The 16,267-nt window shown below is 33.0% G+C and overlaps 1 protein-coding gene across 1 annotated transcript in view; it reads right to left on the reverse strand.

Moving 5' to 3' along the window:
• Positions 1-1,696: 1,696 nt before the first annotated feature.
• Positions 1,697-16,267, reverse strand: part of LOC149805079 (platelet glycoprotein 4-like) — a 71,412-nt gene continuing 56,841 nt past the window's right edge. The window contains exons 2-5 of the mRNA XM_089935820.1: positions 8,222-8,461; positions 7,458-7,615; positions 5,769-5,957; positions 1,697-4,973 (exon numbers count right to left, since the gene is read on the reverse strand). Of these exons, the coding sequence (XP_089791946.1) occupies positions 4,818-4,973; positions 5,769-5,957; positions 7,458-7,615; positions 8,222-8,461 (743 nt within the window). The 3' untranslated portion in view covers positions 1,697-4,817. The remainder of the gene's footprint in view (positions 4,974-5,768; positions 5,958-7,457; positions 7,616-8,221; positions 8,462-16,267) is intronic.

The raw sequence follows: 16,267 nt of genomic DNA on the forward strand, positions 1-16,267 counted from the left end.
ATTTCTGTTTAACGAGACTGTAATGGAATTAAAAGCATATTTTAGTTTAATCAGACTGCAATGGCGTTAAAAGCATATTTCTGTTAAATCAGAATGCAATGGTTTTCAAAACATTTCAGTTTAAACAGCTTGCAATATCATTAAAAGCGTATTTCAGTTTAATCAGATTGCAATGGCAGTAAAAGCGTATATCAGTTTAATCAGACTGCAATGGCATTAAAAACGAATTTCAGTTGAATCAGACTGCAATGGCATTAAAGCATATTTCAGATTAATCAGACGGCAATAGCATTAGAAGCATATTTCAGTGTAATCAGACTGCAATGATATTGAAAGCACATTTTAGTTTAATCAGACGGCAATGGCATTAAAAGCATATCTCAGTATGATCAGACTGTAGTGACATTGAAATCATGTCCCAGTTAAATCAGCCTGCAATGTTTTAAAAGCATATTTCAGTTTTATCAGACGGCAATTTCAATAAAAGCATAATTCAGTTTAATAAGACTGCAATGGCATTGAAAGCGTCTTTCAGTTTATTATGACTGCAATGGCATTGAAAGCATATTTCAGTTTATCATACAGCAATGACATTAAAAGCTTATTTCGGCTTAATCAGACTGAAATGGCACTGAAAGCGTTTTTCAGTTTAATCAGACTGCAATGGCATTAAAGACATGCTTCAGTTTGATCGGACTGCAGTGGCATTAAAAGCGTAATTGAGTTTAATCAGAAGACAATGACATTAAACGCGTATTTCAGTTTGATCAGACTGCAATGACATTAGAAGCATGTTTCAGTTTAATCGGACGGCAATGGCATTGAACACAATTCAGTTTATTGGGACTGCAATGGCATTAAAAGCATATTTCAGTGAAATCAGACTGCAATGGCATTGAAAGCATATTTTAGTTTAAATAGACTGCAACGGCATTGAAAGCATATTTCAGTTCAATCAACCTGCAATGGCATTAAGAGCGTATTTCAGCTTAATCAGATTGCAATGGCATTAAAAGCATATTTCAATTTAATCAGACTGCAATGGCATTGAAAGCGTATTTCATTTAATGAGACTGCATTGGCATAAACAGTGTATTTCAGTTTCATGAGACTAGAATGGCATTAAAAGCATACTTTAGTTTAATCAGACTGCAATGGCATTGAAAACATATTTCAGTTTAATCAGATTGTAATGGCATTAAAACCGTATTTCAGTTTAATCAGACTGCAATGGCATTGAATGTGTATTTCAGTTTAATCAGAATGCAACGATTATAAAGGTGTATTTCAGCTTAATGAGACTGCAATGGCATTAAAAGCATATTTCAGTTTAATCAGACGGCAATGGCATTTAAACAATGGCATTAAAGGCATATTTCAGTTTAATCAGACTGCAATGGCATTAAAAGCGTAAGTGAGTTTAATCAGAAGGCAATGGCATTAAAAGCTACTGCCAAATTTTCTCACACACCATATATGTATGTATGTATGTATGTATGTATGTATGTATGCATGCATGGTTGATATCAGCTTTGTCCTGCGATTTTTTTTTTGTATACGTACGAAACAAAACATTTAAGTCGGTAAAGGAAATAAACACAACATGTATTTGTTAATTTATTACTCTTAAATATGTTAATTTTTACATATTTTAGAAGCAAAAATGCAACTGTTTGAATGAAGTAAGGGAAAAAATTTGACATTTTTGTTTAACGTTTTGTTTACATGAATCTATACGTGCGTGTAAAATAATAAAGACAAATCTATTAATATCATATACTGATAGATACATAATAAAGACATTAATTACAAACACCATGGTTTTATCGCTTCGTTCAAAAATTTAGTGACTGGGTTCTTTGTTCCTTTATGGATTTTTTTAAGTATGTATGTGTCAGATAAAAACGGTCGTTCAGCCATTACATTAACAGCCTCCCATGTTCGGCAATCCTTGAAGACATGACGAAATTTGTTTACTTTATAGCCATTTGGTTCAGACGAACAGAAATCCTCATCTACATACATGCACGACATTTCGAATAACTCCTAGGTGACTATCGCAATTAATCACATCCACGGAATTTCATGCAGACCATTGTAAATGTAAAAACAAGGCAGTTTTACTATTACTAGAAAACAATTTAGAGTATATAAGAAAATGTTTGATTTGTTTAGCTTTGAAGATGTCCTCATCACAGCAACATATAATTCTATCGCAGAAAATATTACTTGAATTCCCATTCATGTATACTTTTCTAGAAGGATTAAAATAGAATAAACTGCTTTTGCGTGATTTTATTTGGCTCACGGGAAAAACAACATTATCCCCTCTCAAATGTGTCTTATCGAAGGCAACACTGTTAAATACGCAATCTCTCTCTCTCTCTCTCTCTCTCTCCATGGCTTCGTAAATATATTACCTTGTCTATATGCTGATCGATAATGCTGATAATATAACGTTGCAAATATAAATATAATGGTAAAAAGTCAAATATTTCAATGTGAATAATGTCATACATATGAACACATGCATGTAACAGTTTAAATATGAGACTTAAAAAAATTTGATTATTTAGCTTAAATTGTATTTCATACTTGAAATATCACTGACATCATTGTGGACATAAATATCAGACAAATATTGTAATCTAATGTTTTTAATTCTTTTATATTTACAATATATGTCTTGTCATTAAGTAGTGAATTATTGAACTTCGAAAATAATTGGACCTTCTTAAAATTCCCAATTTTATACACTAAAGTTAAAAGAGAATGGTCTGTTCTGTACCCTGGTACAATATCTGCTGCTTCAATCTATATAAGCAAGTTCGCAGAAACCAGGATAAAACCAAGCCTTGTTCTTTTGTTTCTACCCCTCCAAGTGTATTTTTTCTTTTCTCCATGAACTTCTTTCCATATTTCAATGAGTCCAATTCATTTGTGATCTCTTTCAGTTTCTCTCATGATCTCGGGATGTTCTACCTGACATAAATATGTGTATCATGTTGTTGATTCATAACTATATTTAAAAAAATTCCTACGATTTTTAAGTTATCATAATAATAATTTAAGTCAGTTTTTAATTTTTGATAACAATTAGGAGAGTCTTTATTTGGATCATATGTATTTAATAACATTATTTTCTTATTTTCTATTTGCATATCTGTAATAATCGTATTTCCCTCTATGTATTTTCGTAAATTGCTTTATTTTAAATTCAAGATTTTGTTGAAAAACTACTACTCCACTAGATTGAATTGAAACAGGATTCATATCCCCACTGACTTTATATAATAATTTTCTTTTTGTAGGAAATGTGTATCTTGTAAACAAACATTGAAAGCTGTTTTTGTTTTGAAAATGTAAGACATCTCCCCTCTTGGAGTTATTACCAAAATTTTGACAATTCATGGATGCAGTAGTAATTGTATCAGTCATCAGGTAACAAATTTACACCTATTTGGAAAAAATACTCTTGGCAGGGATGTCTGACAATTCAGTATCAAATATTAATATAATTGTACATAAAAACCTAAGATGCAAATACAATTTATTGGTACCTTTGCCTTTCACACGGACAATGACACCATTAGGGAGAGAGAGAGAAAAGAAGAGACATAAGAAAAAAGAACACAAATGCATAACATCTTATTACCTTTCTCTTGTTGTACGAAAGCCTATTGATACATTAGAAATTAGAAATATAAACATTTCTAATATATTTACATTTTCTACAAATAGTTCCACAATTGCATTAAATATTTTCATAACAATGAAAGCAAGCAGAAGATTATTCAAATCGCACAGCAAGAATATTTAAATACATTTGCAACAAAAGAGAAAAGCTGTCATAAACAACTTTGCAGCAAAGAAAGACAGCAAAAAACTTATAAAAAGCATGTGACATCATAACAATATACAGTACTAATTTAATAATAATATTAAAGGTAATATATGTAAAACGGTTGCAAGTAATGCAACAAAACAAAAAACATTCACCAACAAAAGAAAACGGGCAAATGTCTCACCAGTCACGTGACAAAATCATGGCAATACTAAGACATGGCAATACAACATAAAGATGACATAGGTTACGACAATAAGTCAAATACCAGAGACCCAATTTAATGTTGAATACATTTATAATTTTTCATAGCCAGTGCAGTTTTAAATTTCAGAAAAATGTCGTCATCTGTTGACGATCTTTTATATTTATTAGTTGTATTTATTAATCAACATTATGTTTCAACTAAAAATTATTTTGATAGGTTCCAAATTTGATTATTGTTGTTTCTTGGATGCGAGAAAAGTGAAAGATAAATAGTTTATTATAAATAAAAAATTCATTTTGAAAACAAATTTACGATAAATTGGGGCACCTGATGCAGAATGAAATAAAGTAAATTATGTTGTTGTTTTTTTTGTACCATGTATTGTGGAAGCATTAGGAATTTGTATCGAAAACATAGAGCGGTTTAGAATGCTTCATCACATTTCATTTTTGTAAATCACAGTCAAATTTTAATAGTCTGTATACGGTTAAAATTGACACTTCATAGTTCATATATTGTAATGTTAACAACTTCACAGTTCATATACTTGTATGTTAACCACTTCATGGTTTATACATGGTCGTACTGAACACTTCACAGTTCATACACGGCCGTATTGAATACTTGAAGTTTGCATATGGTTATATTCAATACTTCATAGTTTATAAAGGTCATATTGAACACCTTATAGTTTTACATGGTCATATTAAATGCTTCATGGTTTATAAATGGTTATGCTGAACACTCTTTATAAGTTAATATGGATCATGAATGAGAAAGGTTGATGATGTCATTAACTGGGCTAACTCTGTTCGTTCTGGTAGACAGGACGACGACGACGACGCTGACAAACATGACAATGACAGCAAGAATTGTCATCCCTATAAGACCTCCACAGGATACCTGCATCAGCCGAAACACCTAAAATAAATAAAGCAAATTTACTTAAAGTGTGAGTTCCTATTTTTCAGGATTACTAACCATGTACATGTCTGCTCCATAAAACACTTGATGCAGATAAGTTCTAAATATTCAGCTGCACTCTATCTTTCAGTGTGGCGTCAGGGGTTAGATATAAAGCAAAAAATATGATATAAACAGGGCACCAAAGATCCATGATGAACCCTGGTTGGCTTTTTTTTTTAACCTGCAGGGTGGTGTTTTGCTGGTACTTTGAATGAAAGGAAACACGTTTACTTTCTTCATTGTTTTATCATTTGGGCCACCATAGTTATAGTTTGGTGACATCATTTGTCCGGCCAACGTGCAATGGAGGTGTATATTCGATTACAGAGAAGCAAGGTAGCTGACACAGGGGTCGCCATATTTATTCAAAGCTTATATACTGCAAATAAGTAACAGGTAGGAAGCCGCCGTCTTTGTTCCAACATTCAAGTTTTTGCGTATGAACAAGACTATATTTATGTAAGATTAATCCCTGCTCAGAACAAATACCTTTGGTAAGACCGAAAAAACCACCCCGATTTCAACAGTCACAACTATTGTTTGTACCACATATGTACAAAGTAATTATCCGAAGGCTTTTTACGTAGGGATTTTAATTTAAGCAGCCGAGAAAGGTGCAAAGATTAAAAACCACAACTTTATTTTATACTTCAGAAAAGCATTTCTATGATAGCAAAGGAGCATTATTGCACTAATCTATTTCCTCCCGCCCCATCTCTCTTACAATTGGTACATTAAAGCCATACAAACCTTGGCATCAAAATAATTCATGGCATTTTGAGAAATTTCTTGTCTTTGTTCTCGCCAATAGATAGGAATTGGTTTATTTAGATACTGGATTGTTTCTCCGGGAGCTAGGTAATCAGCATTCAGCCCTCCATTCATCTGTAGACGTAATGCCAGTCTCCATATCTTGCCTGTCCAGGGCTCTACGTCTATCTGCGAGGGAAAATTTATTTTCATTCGAAATTCAATTACTTTTATCTCCTTGTTAGCTTCGCTTCAACAGCCTTTAGAGAGTAGACACAGATGACAAGGTCCTTTTATTTGCAAAAGAACAACAGAAAGCACAAAGAAATCCACATGCTTTTGATTGGGGAGTGGGGGTGGGCCAAAACACACGGAGGTACCAAAAACATGGCATTATACCGAGAATCACGGATATACAAAGCTCAGGTAAGTGTCAACTTATCCACCCGATCCCTAGACCTATATGGATTTTCGAGATAATGGATAGGTTATAGGTGAGAACAAGAAAACTTCTGGCCAAAAGAATACGAGAGTGTTTCTTTTCAGAAATTGTTAAGACACGTAGCGTAGCTATTAAAAGAAATGGACATTAAATTGTATCTCTCTTATGGTATAGGATCAAATCATCTTTTGTAAGATTGGATTTTTGTTGTGCGGCAAGCGATGAATATCATTTGGCGTTGGAGGTCATCCGATTTAACACAGACACTAAACCTTAATCCTTTATTTCTAGCATTATCCGGTATACATTGTGCACCTCTTCATAATGTTACCGTTTTCAGACTATAGTAAAATTATATCATATATTAAATCCTTACGATTAATATATCAGTCTATACAGCCAGAGCTACACATCTTGTTATTGTACTATGTGTGTGTGTGTGTGTGTGTGTAATTTGGATTTTTAACGTAGCTTTAACAATTTTTCAGTCATATCGCTACGATGTCTGCATTGTGACAGTTTATTGTGATGTCTAGCACTGGGGCATCACGCCGCAAACATGTAGCATGATGTCCCATCTAGTGACATTATCCTAACACCAGGCAGACCAGTCCTAACACTAACCTCGATGCTGAGCGCCAAGCGAGGCTGTTATTGTACTAGCTTTGCATATAAAATGTATTATTTTCATAACGATTCCTCCAAATAACAATAAGAACCGTTTCGGAAGTTGGGTCCAACGTAAGGCCTTTTCTCATTCTAATGAACAGACTGTATAGATCAATAGTAACAGTATTACAATCTCTTATGTATTGAAAGAAATATGTACAAAGATTCAAAATAGTATTATTACTATTATCTTTGTGAAGAGACGGGAGAGAATAGGCGAAAAATATACTGGTAGATTCAATTTTAATATCACTTACATTATTTTACTCATGAAAAAAAAAGATAAAATGGCAACTCACATTATAAACGGTTATTATAAATAACATAAACTGTAGAAATAGATATCAGATGGAACTGATCATTTATCAACCTTTAACTAAGTATTTACCCACAATCTTTCTTCATCGGCGTCTTATGCTCACAAGAAGAAAATACAGTAAATCTGTGAAAACGTCAGACATCGAGATTAGTTTTTGTAGACAAAGATATTTCGCTTTACCACGTGTTCAGATACAGACAGTGTAGATGTCAATGTTTTAAAAATCAATACCGTAATCGATAAAGAGCAATCTACTTACCTGAGAAAGATGGTTGCTTACTGAAGAGAAGATTCCTGAGACCCCGGATGTGAGATTACATATGCTGCCCTCGAAATATGGATTACTGACCCAGGACATAAATTGGAAAACTCCGGATGTATTCAAAAGGTTGCAGTTATCTCCGGAACTTAGCGAACCTTTGTTATGAAAAGAATGTGTCTGACTATAATTCTACTTTAATTGCTTGTGAGATCCGATAAAGTGAATTCTTATTAACAAAACAGAGCTGCAGAAATGCATTGATATAGTAACAAATGATGAGCGGATCAAAATATAAATTGTACACGTGTTCCCCCAAAAGTGTTTGTGCCTACTTAAAAATGCTTCCTTATCAATTAATTTTAATTAATGATGTTTTAGTTAAGATTATACATAATAAACTTTAAACTGAGTGAATGTAGGATAAAGTAAAACAATCGAAGATTTTTAGTCGATGAGCGAAACATATGGCGGCAATTAGTAAATATATGCACTACAATGTGATATCGTCTATATAGCAATGCAGTATGAATAGCACGTGCAAAATTAATGTTTAGTCTCAGTAAACAATATACACCTCACGTGACTTTCGTCCATATTCTTTGAATATTAACTGCAATCGATTTATAAGCCATTCTGAATCTAGCTATTTGTCAAAACTTGCGTACATTAATAATACAGTTTCAAACTGGTTTATATAACATTGTAATGCAAATAAACGCTGTATGTCAAAATCTGTCGTCACTCTGTGCAACATGAAGTACCTTCATCAGGAAAATATCTGTACAACGTTGTTCCTCTGGTCTGCATATTCTGTCGTTGTACAAAATGAAAAGATTTATACAACTCGGGAACGAATATTTCGTATTTTCTGCTACTTGGGCTGGGTTCCACGCATGCACAGAAATAATGAGAAGGCGGCAAGATGCTTGTGTAACCGCTGTAAGCAAGTATCTTCGTATTTGGGTATGCATCTTGGGGTGCAAATTGACTGCCTTTGTACTCTGAAAAAAAGACAAAGACAATTATTTGACCTCTGTTGTTGCTAATTATAGCTAGATACCAATTATTTATCCTTGATGAATGTGACCAGGGTACTGGTAGATTTTTCTTATTTGAAGTCTCTATGGCAATAGAAGTGTAATGCTTAGCAGATTTGCAGACGACTCCTTGATTTCAATACTTTCAATGCCATATGATAGAAACTTTCTCAATCATATAGAAAACAATGACATTAATTATAACCACGTTATCAATCACATATAAACCAGTGACAATATTCATAACCACGTTATCAATCACATATAAACCAGTGACAATATTCATAACCACGTTATCAATAATATAAAAATCAATGATATTAATTATAACCATTTTATCAATCATACAGAAACCAATATTATTGATTATAACCACGTTGTCAATCATATAGAAACCAGTGATTTTAATTATAACCACGTTATTAATCATATATAAACCAAATATATTAAGTATGTCCACGTTATAAATCGTATAGGAATCAATTATATTAATTATAATCACGTTATCAATCGTATAGAAACCAATTATATTATTTATAACCACGCTATCAATGGCATAGAAAGCAATATTGTTAATTATAACCACGCTATCAATCGTATAGAAACCAATTACATTAATTATAACCACGCTATCAATTATATAGAAATCAACGATCTGAATGAATAGTTATTCAAAATGGATCAAGTATATGTTGCAATCGAAATTTGATGCAGCCACATATGACGCGACTGAAACACAAGACTAAATCTGAAATACACCCGCAGTATTCCAATGAGGATAGTTAAAATTAAGCGCCATTAGTATCTAACGATCAAATTAAATTATAAGAGCTTCATAGGACCCAATTAATATGCAGATCCCAACAAAATGAATAGTAAATTTCAAATTTATGAACCAATAAATTAACCACATCCTTTCTAATAGGGCGTATAAAAGTGGAACTTTTGTACAAATTTTGCTTCAAACAAACAAAAATGGTAACAAAGATATATTGCTTGTATCATTTGAATTTAAAAGAGAAGTGTTAAACCTCTGAATTTCACATAATTATTCTGAGAACAAAAGACCAAAGTAGATAAAGTTAAATGCGAATTGTCAATGGCTTCTGGAAATAATGTTTTTCCTTTACAAAACAATAAAGTTGCCTCTTTGAGAGGCAAATACTAATATCACACAGGTTAGAGAATATTTTAATTCGTACTCTAGAACCCATGTCCGTGTGTAAAAGGCACCCATCGCCTTGCCTGCACACACCAGTCCATATTCCATTACGACTAAGCACACATCACCAAAAATGATGCAGCTGAGTCGGTGTTTAATGCACTCGTATGTGCCTGACACTCGCATGACGACCTAGTAATTAATCTATTTACAATCATTCCGGAGTCCTATGAAAGAAATCAAGCATTCTTCTATAGAATCCAGCGAAAGCACTTTCCGTTCTGTCTGATCTCTCTCTCTCTCTCTCTCTCTCTCTCTCTCTCTCTCTCTCTCTCTCTCTCTCTCTCTATATATATATATATATATATATATATATATATATATATATATATATATATATATATATATATATATATATATATATATATATATATATATTGTGTGCGTGTGTGTGTGTGTGTGTGTTTAACGTTTGCCCGTGGTTGTAGATTGAACTTTTCTTTAAGATTATTGTCATTTGTAAACATGATGCTTACATGACTAATTTATGTCCATGATTGTAAGTAGTAAATAAAATGTGACATAAGATATTAGGTCAGAACATTCTAGTAACAAACTTGTTTAAGTAGCATGAGTTCAAGTCAGTCTTTTTTACAGTTAGTCTAGGTTTTTTCTGTTGGAACTCTTTACACAATAGTATGTTATAAGTCAAGTGAAAGTGTGTATAAATATAGATCTGATAAACAAATAAGTCATTCTTGTTTTAAGATCAGTAGGTGGAATCCATTTATCAGATTTACAGTTGTGATCAGATAGTATTCGACAGGACTTATTTATTGAAATCATTCATTAGCATTTCTAAGTGCTCATTGACTTTGGGATAACACATTATATTGGAATTATTGTTAATTCATTCAAAGACATTCTAGATTGCATCATTGTGGTACATCAGGACATTCAAGACTACTTGAATTCATTCGGAACATTCCATACTTTTTGGACTTGTCATAGGACATTTATAATTATTTGGTATTTAATTCACAATGCTGAAAGTGTCTAATAATTACTTTGGATTGTACAGAAATAAATTGTGTATTGATTTTGCTAAACATCTTAGTTTAACTTCATTCTGCAAGAGAGATTAAGGCCTAGAGTCATAACAATCTGTTTTTCATTTATTAACATTATTCAGCTTTATATCCCCATATAGAAAAGAAAGAGAAAGAGAAATTATCAAAAATCTATGTACTATATGTATTAGTCCAGAGACTTGGCTTACATTCTTTATATAAGTGAACATGTACAAGTCAGGACTTCCTTACCGAAAGGTGATATCCTTTCTCTCTCTCTCTCTCTCTCTCTCTCTCTCTCTCTTACACATACACTTGAGAAAAAAATCCATCTATCTTGGGTAACGGAAATATAAGAACTATAGAATGACCTTCAATTACATAACATTAATCACACATTTATAGCAAACCAAACATGGGTATAAAATACATAAACATGGCTAGGCAATAGTTTGATATGCACCAATGTCTAAGGTTTCAACTTCCTCATTTCTATATTTCATCAGGTATTGCTCGATTTGAACTGCATATGTTTGAACGCAGTTTAAATAACCGTTTCCTTAAAACAGCTTTTGTAAGAGTGTGACAGATGGTAGTAATTAAATTACCGTCTCGATATTTGTCAAGCATATCTTTTCTTGGCAGTTGCTTCTGTCTCAAGGAAATGACGAGGACTAATACAATACTCGTAACTTAACTGTAGGCAAGTTATTGCTACTATGCAAATTGCTTAATCAGCAATGGGATTTAACTTCGAATGCTAAATACCAGAACTTTAAGATTACATTTAATGCCAAAATCAACATTCGCTTAACACTTCTTGTTCACCGGCTTAAACATTTCTAAAGTACGTGACCAAGATGACAAAGAATTTAACCAGTGTAGCTACTGTACAAGTTCATGGACCCGAGATAACATATTATAGTAAATACAGAATGTTCTTGAACGAGTGTAGAGACTTTTTCCGTTGTAAGGTCTCTAATAAACACAAGCTATCTGCTTTCCAGACTGCTAACAGCAGCAACTTATTTAGGAACCGAGCCAACACTTTTAGGGAAAGGGTGCCGTTGTGACTGTTCAAACAAAGTTAAATAGTATTTACTCTGCCTTTAAAAAAAAACAGGACAAGAAATGATGATTCAGTCACGATGAATAGACAGACTACTTTACATTACAAAAACAAAACAAAAATATTTATCTATATTTAAGCATAATATTTTGATTAATTGTTTTACATTGTTACTAGCAAATAACTGTCGTTAATTAGTATGTTTTCGAGATAGATCTTGAGCTATTATGTGAATGTATTCTTTTAACTCCTGGATGCACCTCGGAAAGAAAATACGCTATTGTTGGTATTAAACACCTAGATACAATCCTGAGAGAAATAAAAATACTTTTGATTGTATTGAACACCTGTATGCACCTATAAAATAAAATACAATATGGTTGGTATTAAACTCCTGGATGCACTTCTGAAAGAAAATACGCTGTCCGCAAAAAACGTTTTACATTTGGTATTTAAATTCGTGGTCTGTAGCAAGCATGAAGTCTTGAAAATAGGTACTCTAATAAATAAAAGTTAAACTACATTTTTCGCAGTAACTGATCTTTTTAATACTTGTCGTTACTGCAAATGTTACTTCAGCTATAAATCACGGTTTTAAAGAAAACAATCATACGTTTCTAGCTCTGGAAATTTATGTGTTCTTTGTATAGTTTATAATATAAAATCACTGAATCATTAGTTTATAGAAAAGAAATAATTTCGTATCTGATAACTTCGCCAGCATCCAAAACTGTCTTTATTAAAACTATGTCGCGATAACCAACACAAAATGGACTGGCTATTAGGGATCATAACACTTCTAAATAATAATGTGGAATACGGGAGATACAATTCGTTCATGGTCTCGTAAATATAAAGATTCATGCAAAATTTGACAGAAATACGCCATTCTTTGGTAAGGTAATGCTGACAAAATTAGCGTCCGAGGATGTGTAATCAGGGACATTAACTCTTTCAAGTCACAATATGGAACAATGGGAATGAAACTAGTTAACGATCTCGTGAGTATAAAGATACATGCAATATTTGGTTCACATTCAAAAAATGCCATGCTGCAAAAACCACTTTAGGAGGATGGGAAATCATGGGAAACAATTTTTTCTTACTAATGTTAAGACATTTTGTCATATTATTAATCGAAGGTCAAGCTGCATGCCAAATTTCGTTAAAATCCAACGATCATTGACAAAGAAATTGTGTAGAGAAAATAAGGTCAAGACAATCAAAAATCATGGCTTCTGTAAATCATCCTATGTGTTGCTGAAAATTAAACTCAGTCGAAAACAAACAAAATATAAAGACGCATGTCAAGCCTGACAATAAAATAATGCTGCTAAAACCAATGCAAGACGGACAAGTAATTGAAGGACATAACTCATGTAAGATGGCATTGTGGATCACTGGAAGTGAACTCCGATGTCTCATCGGTTTAGAGCTGCGTGCCTAATGTTACTGAAATCAAATAATTGTAGGTGAAGTCACGCTGCGGAAATGAAAGCTGAAAGGAAAGTTACTCAGGTGTCATCGCCCTTCAACGGCAGACAAGGAAATTTCGAAATCAGATTTATCCGAGGTCTCAACAATGTAAAGTTGTGTAGCACTGTAAATGTAACAAACACCTGTAAATGTAATAAACACCTATAAATGTAACAAACACCTATAAATGTAACAAACACCCGTACATGTCATAAGTGATATCGCATGCAAAGTTGCTCGTAAATTCACAGGTGACATTAAGTAAATGTCAAAAAAGCAAGTGAATATTATTTCTTACTCGTCCGTTTTTTTTTTTTTTTTTATAAAAATAGTTCATAGCCAGTATTTACATTTGTTATACTAAATTCGACGATTAGCATCTGGACTGTTATAACACTGAGCAAAATTTAATTGGTCTATAAGGTCCCGATTTATTATCTTATATAAATCTGGTTATCCAATAATCAAACTTATAATCGGCTAAAATTTCAAACTAACGGCACCGTTTCTCAGCAATAGTTCGTATTTTAATAATACATTTACCAATTTCTAAAACCAAAACAATTAATGTATATATGTAGTCTTAAATAAAAATTGTTGGGGCCATTACTATATGTCACTGTGGTTACTAACGTTCTGGATAAGTATGTTATTCATGAACATACCGATAGATAGATAGATAGATAGATAGATAGATAGATAGATAAATAGATAGATAGATAGGTATGGACTTGTGGATTGTTTAGGCAGGTAGATGGATAGAAAAAGAGATATAGCAATCATTCTTGTGAAATATCAAAAGAGAGAAAAAAGACGAACAGACGCACTGACTAATACATGGACACATAGACTATAAAAACAAAAAAAACAAACAGACGGACGAGGGACTCAGTTGTTTGTATTATCTTGGCAATGAACCGTTATGATAACAAATTCCCTACCAAACATATATTTATCCGGAACAATATAACATTTACTGTTATAGTCGATCAAGTAAAGGTACATGCAACAAAAGAATTTTAAGTTTGTAATGGAAGACAGTAACCGTTTCTCAGTGTCATTGTCGACCACTAACATATTCCTTGTGTTATATCTATAATAAACTATAACAAAATAATAAAGAGAACACAGTGTACATATATATGCAGTAACTTTACTTAAATCCTCCCTTTAACTGTCACAAAACAAGGTAAATAGGATAAAGATACACTCTCTGGTGTCTGAGATATGTATTTATTGGCCTTTATCTAGCTAGCAAATGTCAGAGCATAACATTTACAGTAGACCCTGAAAGCAGTCTGTTCGTCGGTCCGACCGCTTCACAATTATTAATTCTCTCTCTCTCTCTCTCTGTCTCTCTCTCTTTCGTTGCAGAGTTTGCTTCATCCTTTTTAACAACGTGGTCCAAACGTTTACTTATTTTGGTATATTTGTGGTAGATTAATTGCACTAAGAGTTCAAACTGCAGCCATGTATCTAAAGTTCTGCATACACTTTTAGAAAGGGGCAAATGCATTTTCAATTTTCTGCTTGTTATAAATGATCCCATTAGTCTTAAAATGTAAATTTGACAATATGATATAACCCTCGGTGGTAGATTAAGCACGTTAAGTAGTTACAACATCAAGAATGATTTACTGGTGCAACTCTGCTAAGTTTTCGAAATGAACGAATAAACAGATACAGAATAAAGGATCTTTTTTAAAGAGTTTGGTTTAAGGGTTGAAACTCACAATACGATGTTACATGGGCATTTATCGGTGTTGGTGATATTTACAGGGTCCTCATTTACAGGGTCCTCATCGTATATCCTTTAAGTTGATAACTCAGTTTTCCAAGTCAATGTCACAAATTGTAGGAATGACGGTTGCTGGTGTTATGACGATTACCAACGATTTGTCATCAATCCATGCAACGTTACCGTTAAAAGCCATTTAGTGGCGTTGTGACATACACATGCTGAACATAGAAGTTTGGTACAAGAAAATCCAAATAATGAAAAACTACCCTTTAAGGCAAGATAGTTCAGTAATTATCATTGAAAGACGGAAATGAGTGCTCCAATTAAAAGTGCATTACTTTCTACCTTTTTACCAAGTCTATTGAAACTGATCTAGTGGACTAAACTCGTGTATAATTACAGTTATTCGTTGTTTGACTTGATTCTGATCAAACATCTTTCGTTTCTAAAATAATTTTTTTTCCAAGAAGGAAACAATAACCTGGATTATGTATTTATCTTAATGAGGTCTGATACGTTTGCTCATTAAGAGACATTACAAGTCAGAAATGTTATGTGACGCAAAAACCAATAGGGCTTGGAATCTGTTTGACGAAACGGATTAAAACCTGAGTTAATAGTATTAAAAAATGGCATTCGAGAGTTAACTTCAAATTGTCTCACTCAAATAGTTTTAATCTTAGCGATTTCGGTAACTGATTTTCGAACACTTCAAATCTTTGCTTTCAGGGTCGATATATGGTGCAAACAATATTTCAAACAGACATATATTAGTAGGTGGGAGAAATAATGACGTACTTAGACGACAATGAATTTATTGTGCTTTCTTGTCGGTTCAACGAAGCAAAATGTACCGACATAAATAAAAGGTAGCAAATCAAGGTTTGAGAACGCTCACATGCAAAACAGCAGCAGAGAGGGCGAACAGACTCTAATTGACTTTCCCTCGAATTGCAAAAAAAAGCCTTCCTGAAAATCGCAAAACAAATCCAAAAAAAAAAAAGAGGGATCGCGGTGACTGGGTGCTAAGTAGGAGACTTCGCCCTCTCTGCTGCTATTAATTAAAAATTGTATCAAGACCGACTCGGTATCTCGACCTTGGGTTATGTATGCTTACTGTTATAAATCCATGTGGGGATAATTGAGCCTGACTAAATAAATTGTTAAACTTAATTATATCCTTATCACCGCTACACCAAGTCTGATGAATATTTCGCAGAGTATGTGTATCAACTCCGTTAAATACAGCTAA

This window comes from Sinohyriopsis cumingii, chromosome 2 (assembly GCF_028554795.1).
Source record: "Sinohyriopsis cumingii isolate HCF-2022 chromosome 2, ASM2855479v2, whole genome shotgun sequence".
Taxonomy (NCBI): Eukaryota; Metazoa; Mollusca; class Bivalvia; order Unionida; family Unionidae; genus Sinohyriopsis; species Sinohyriopsis cumingii.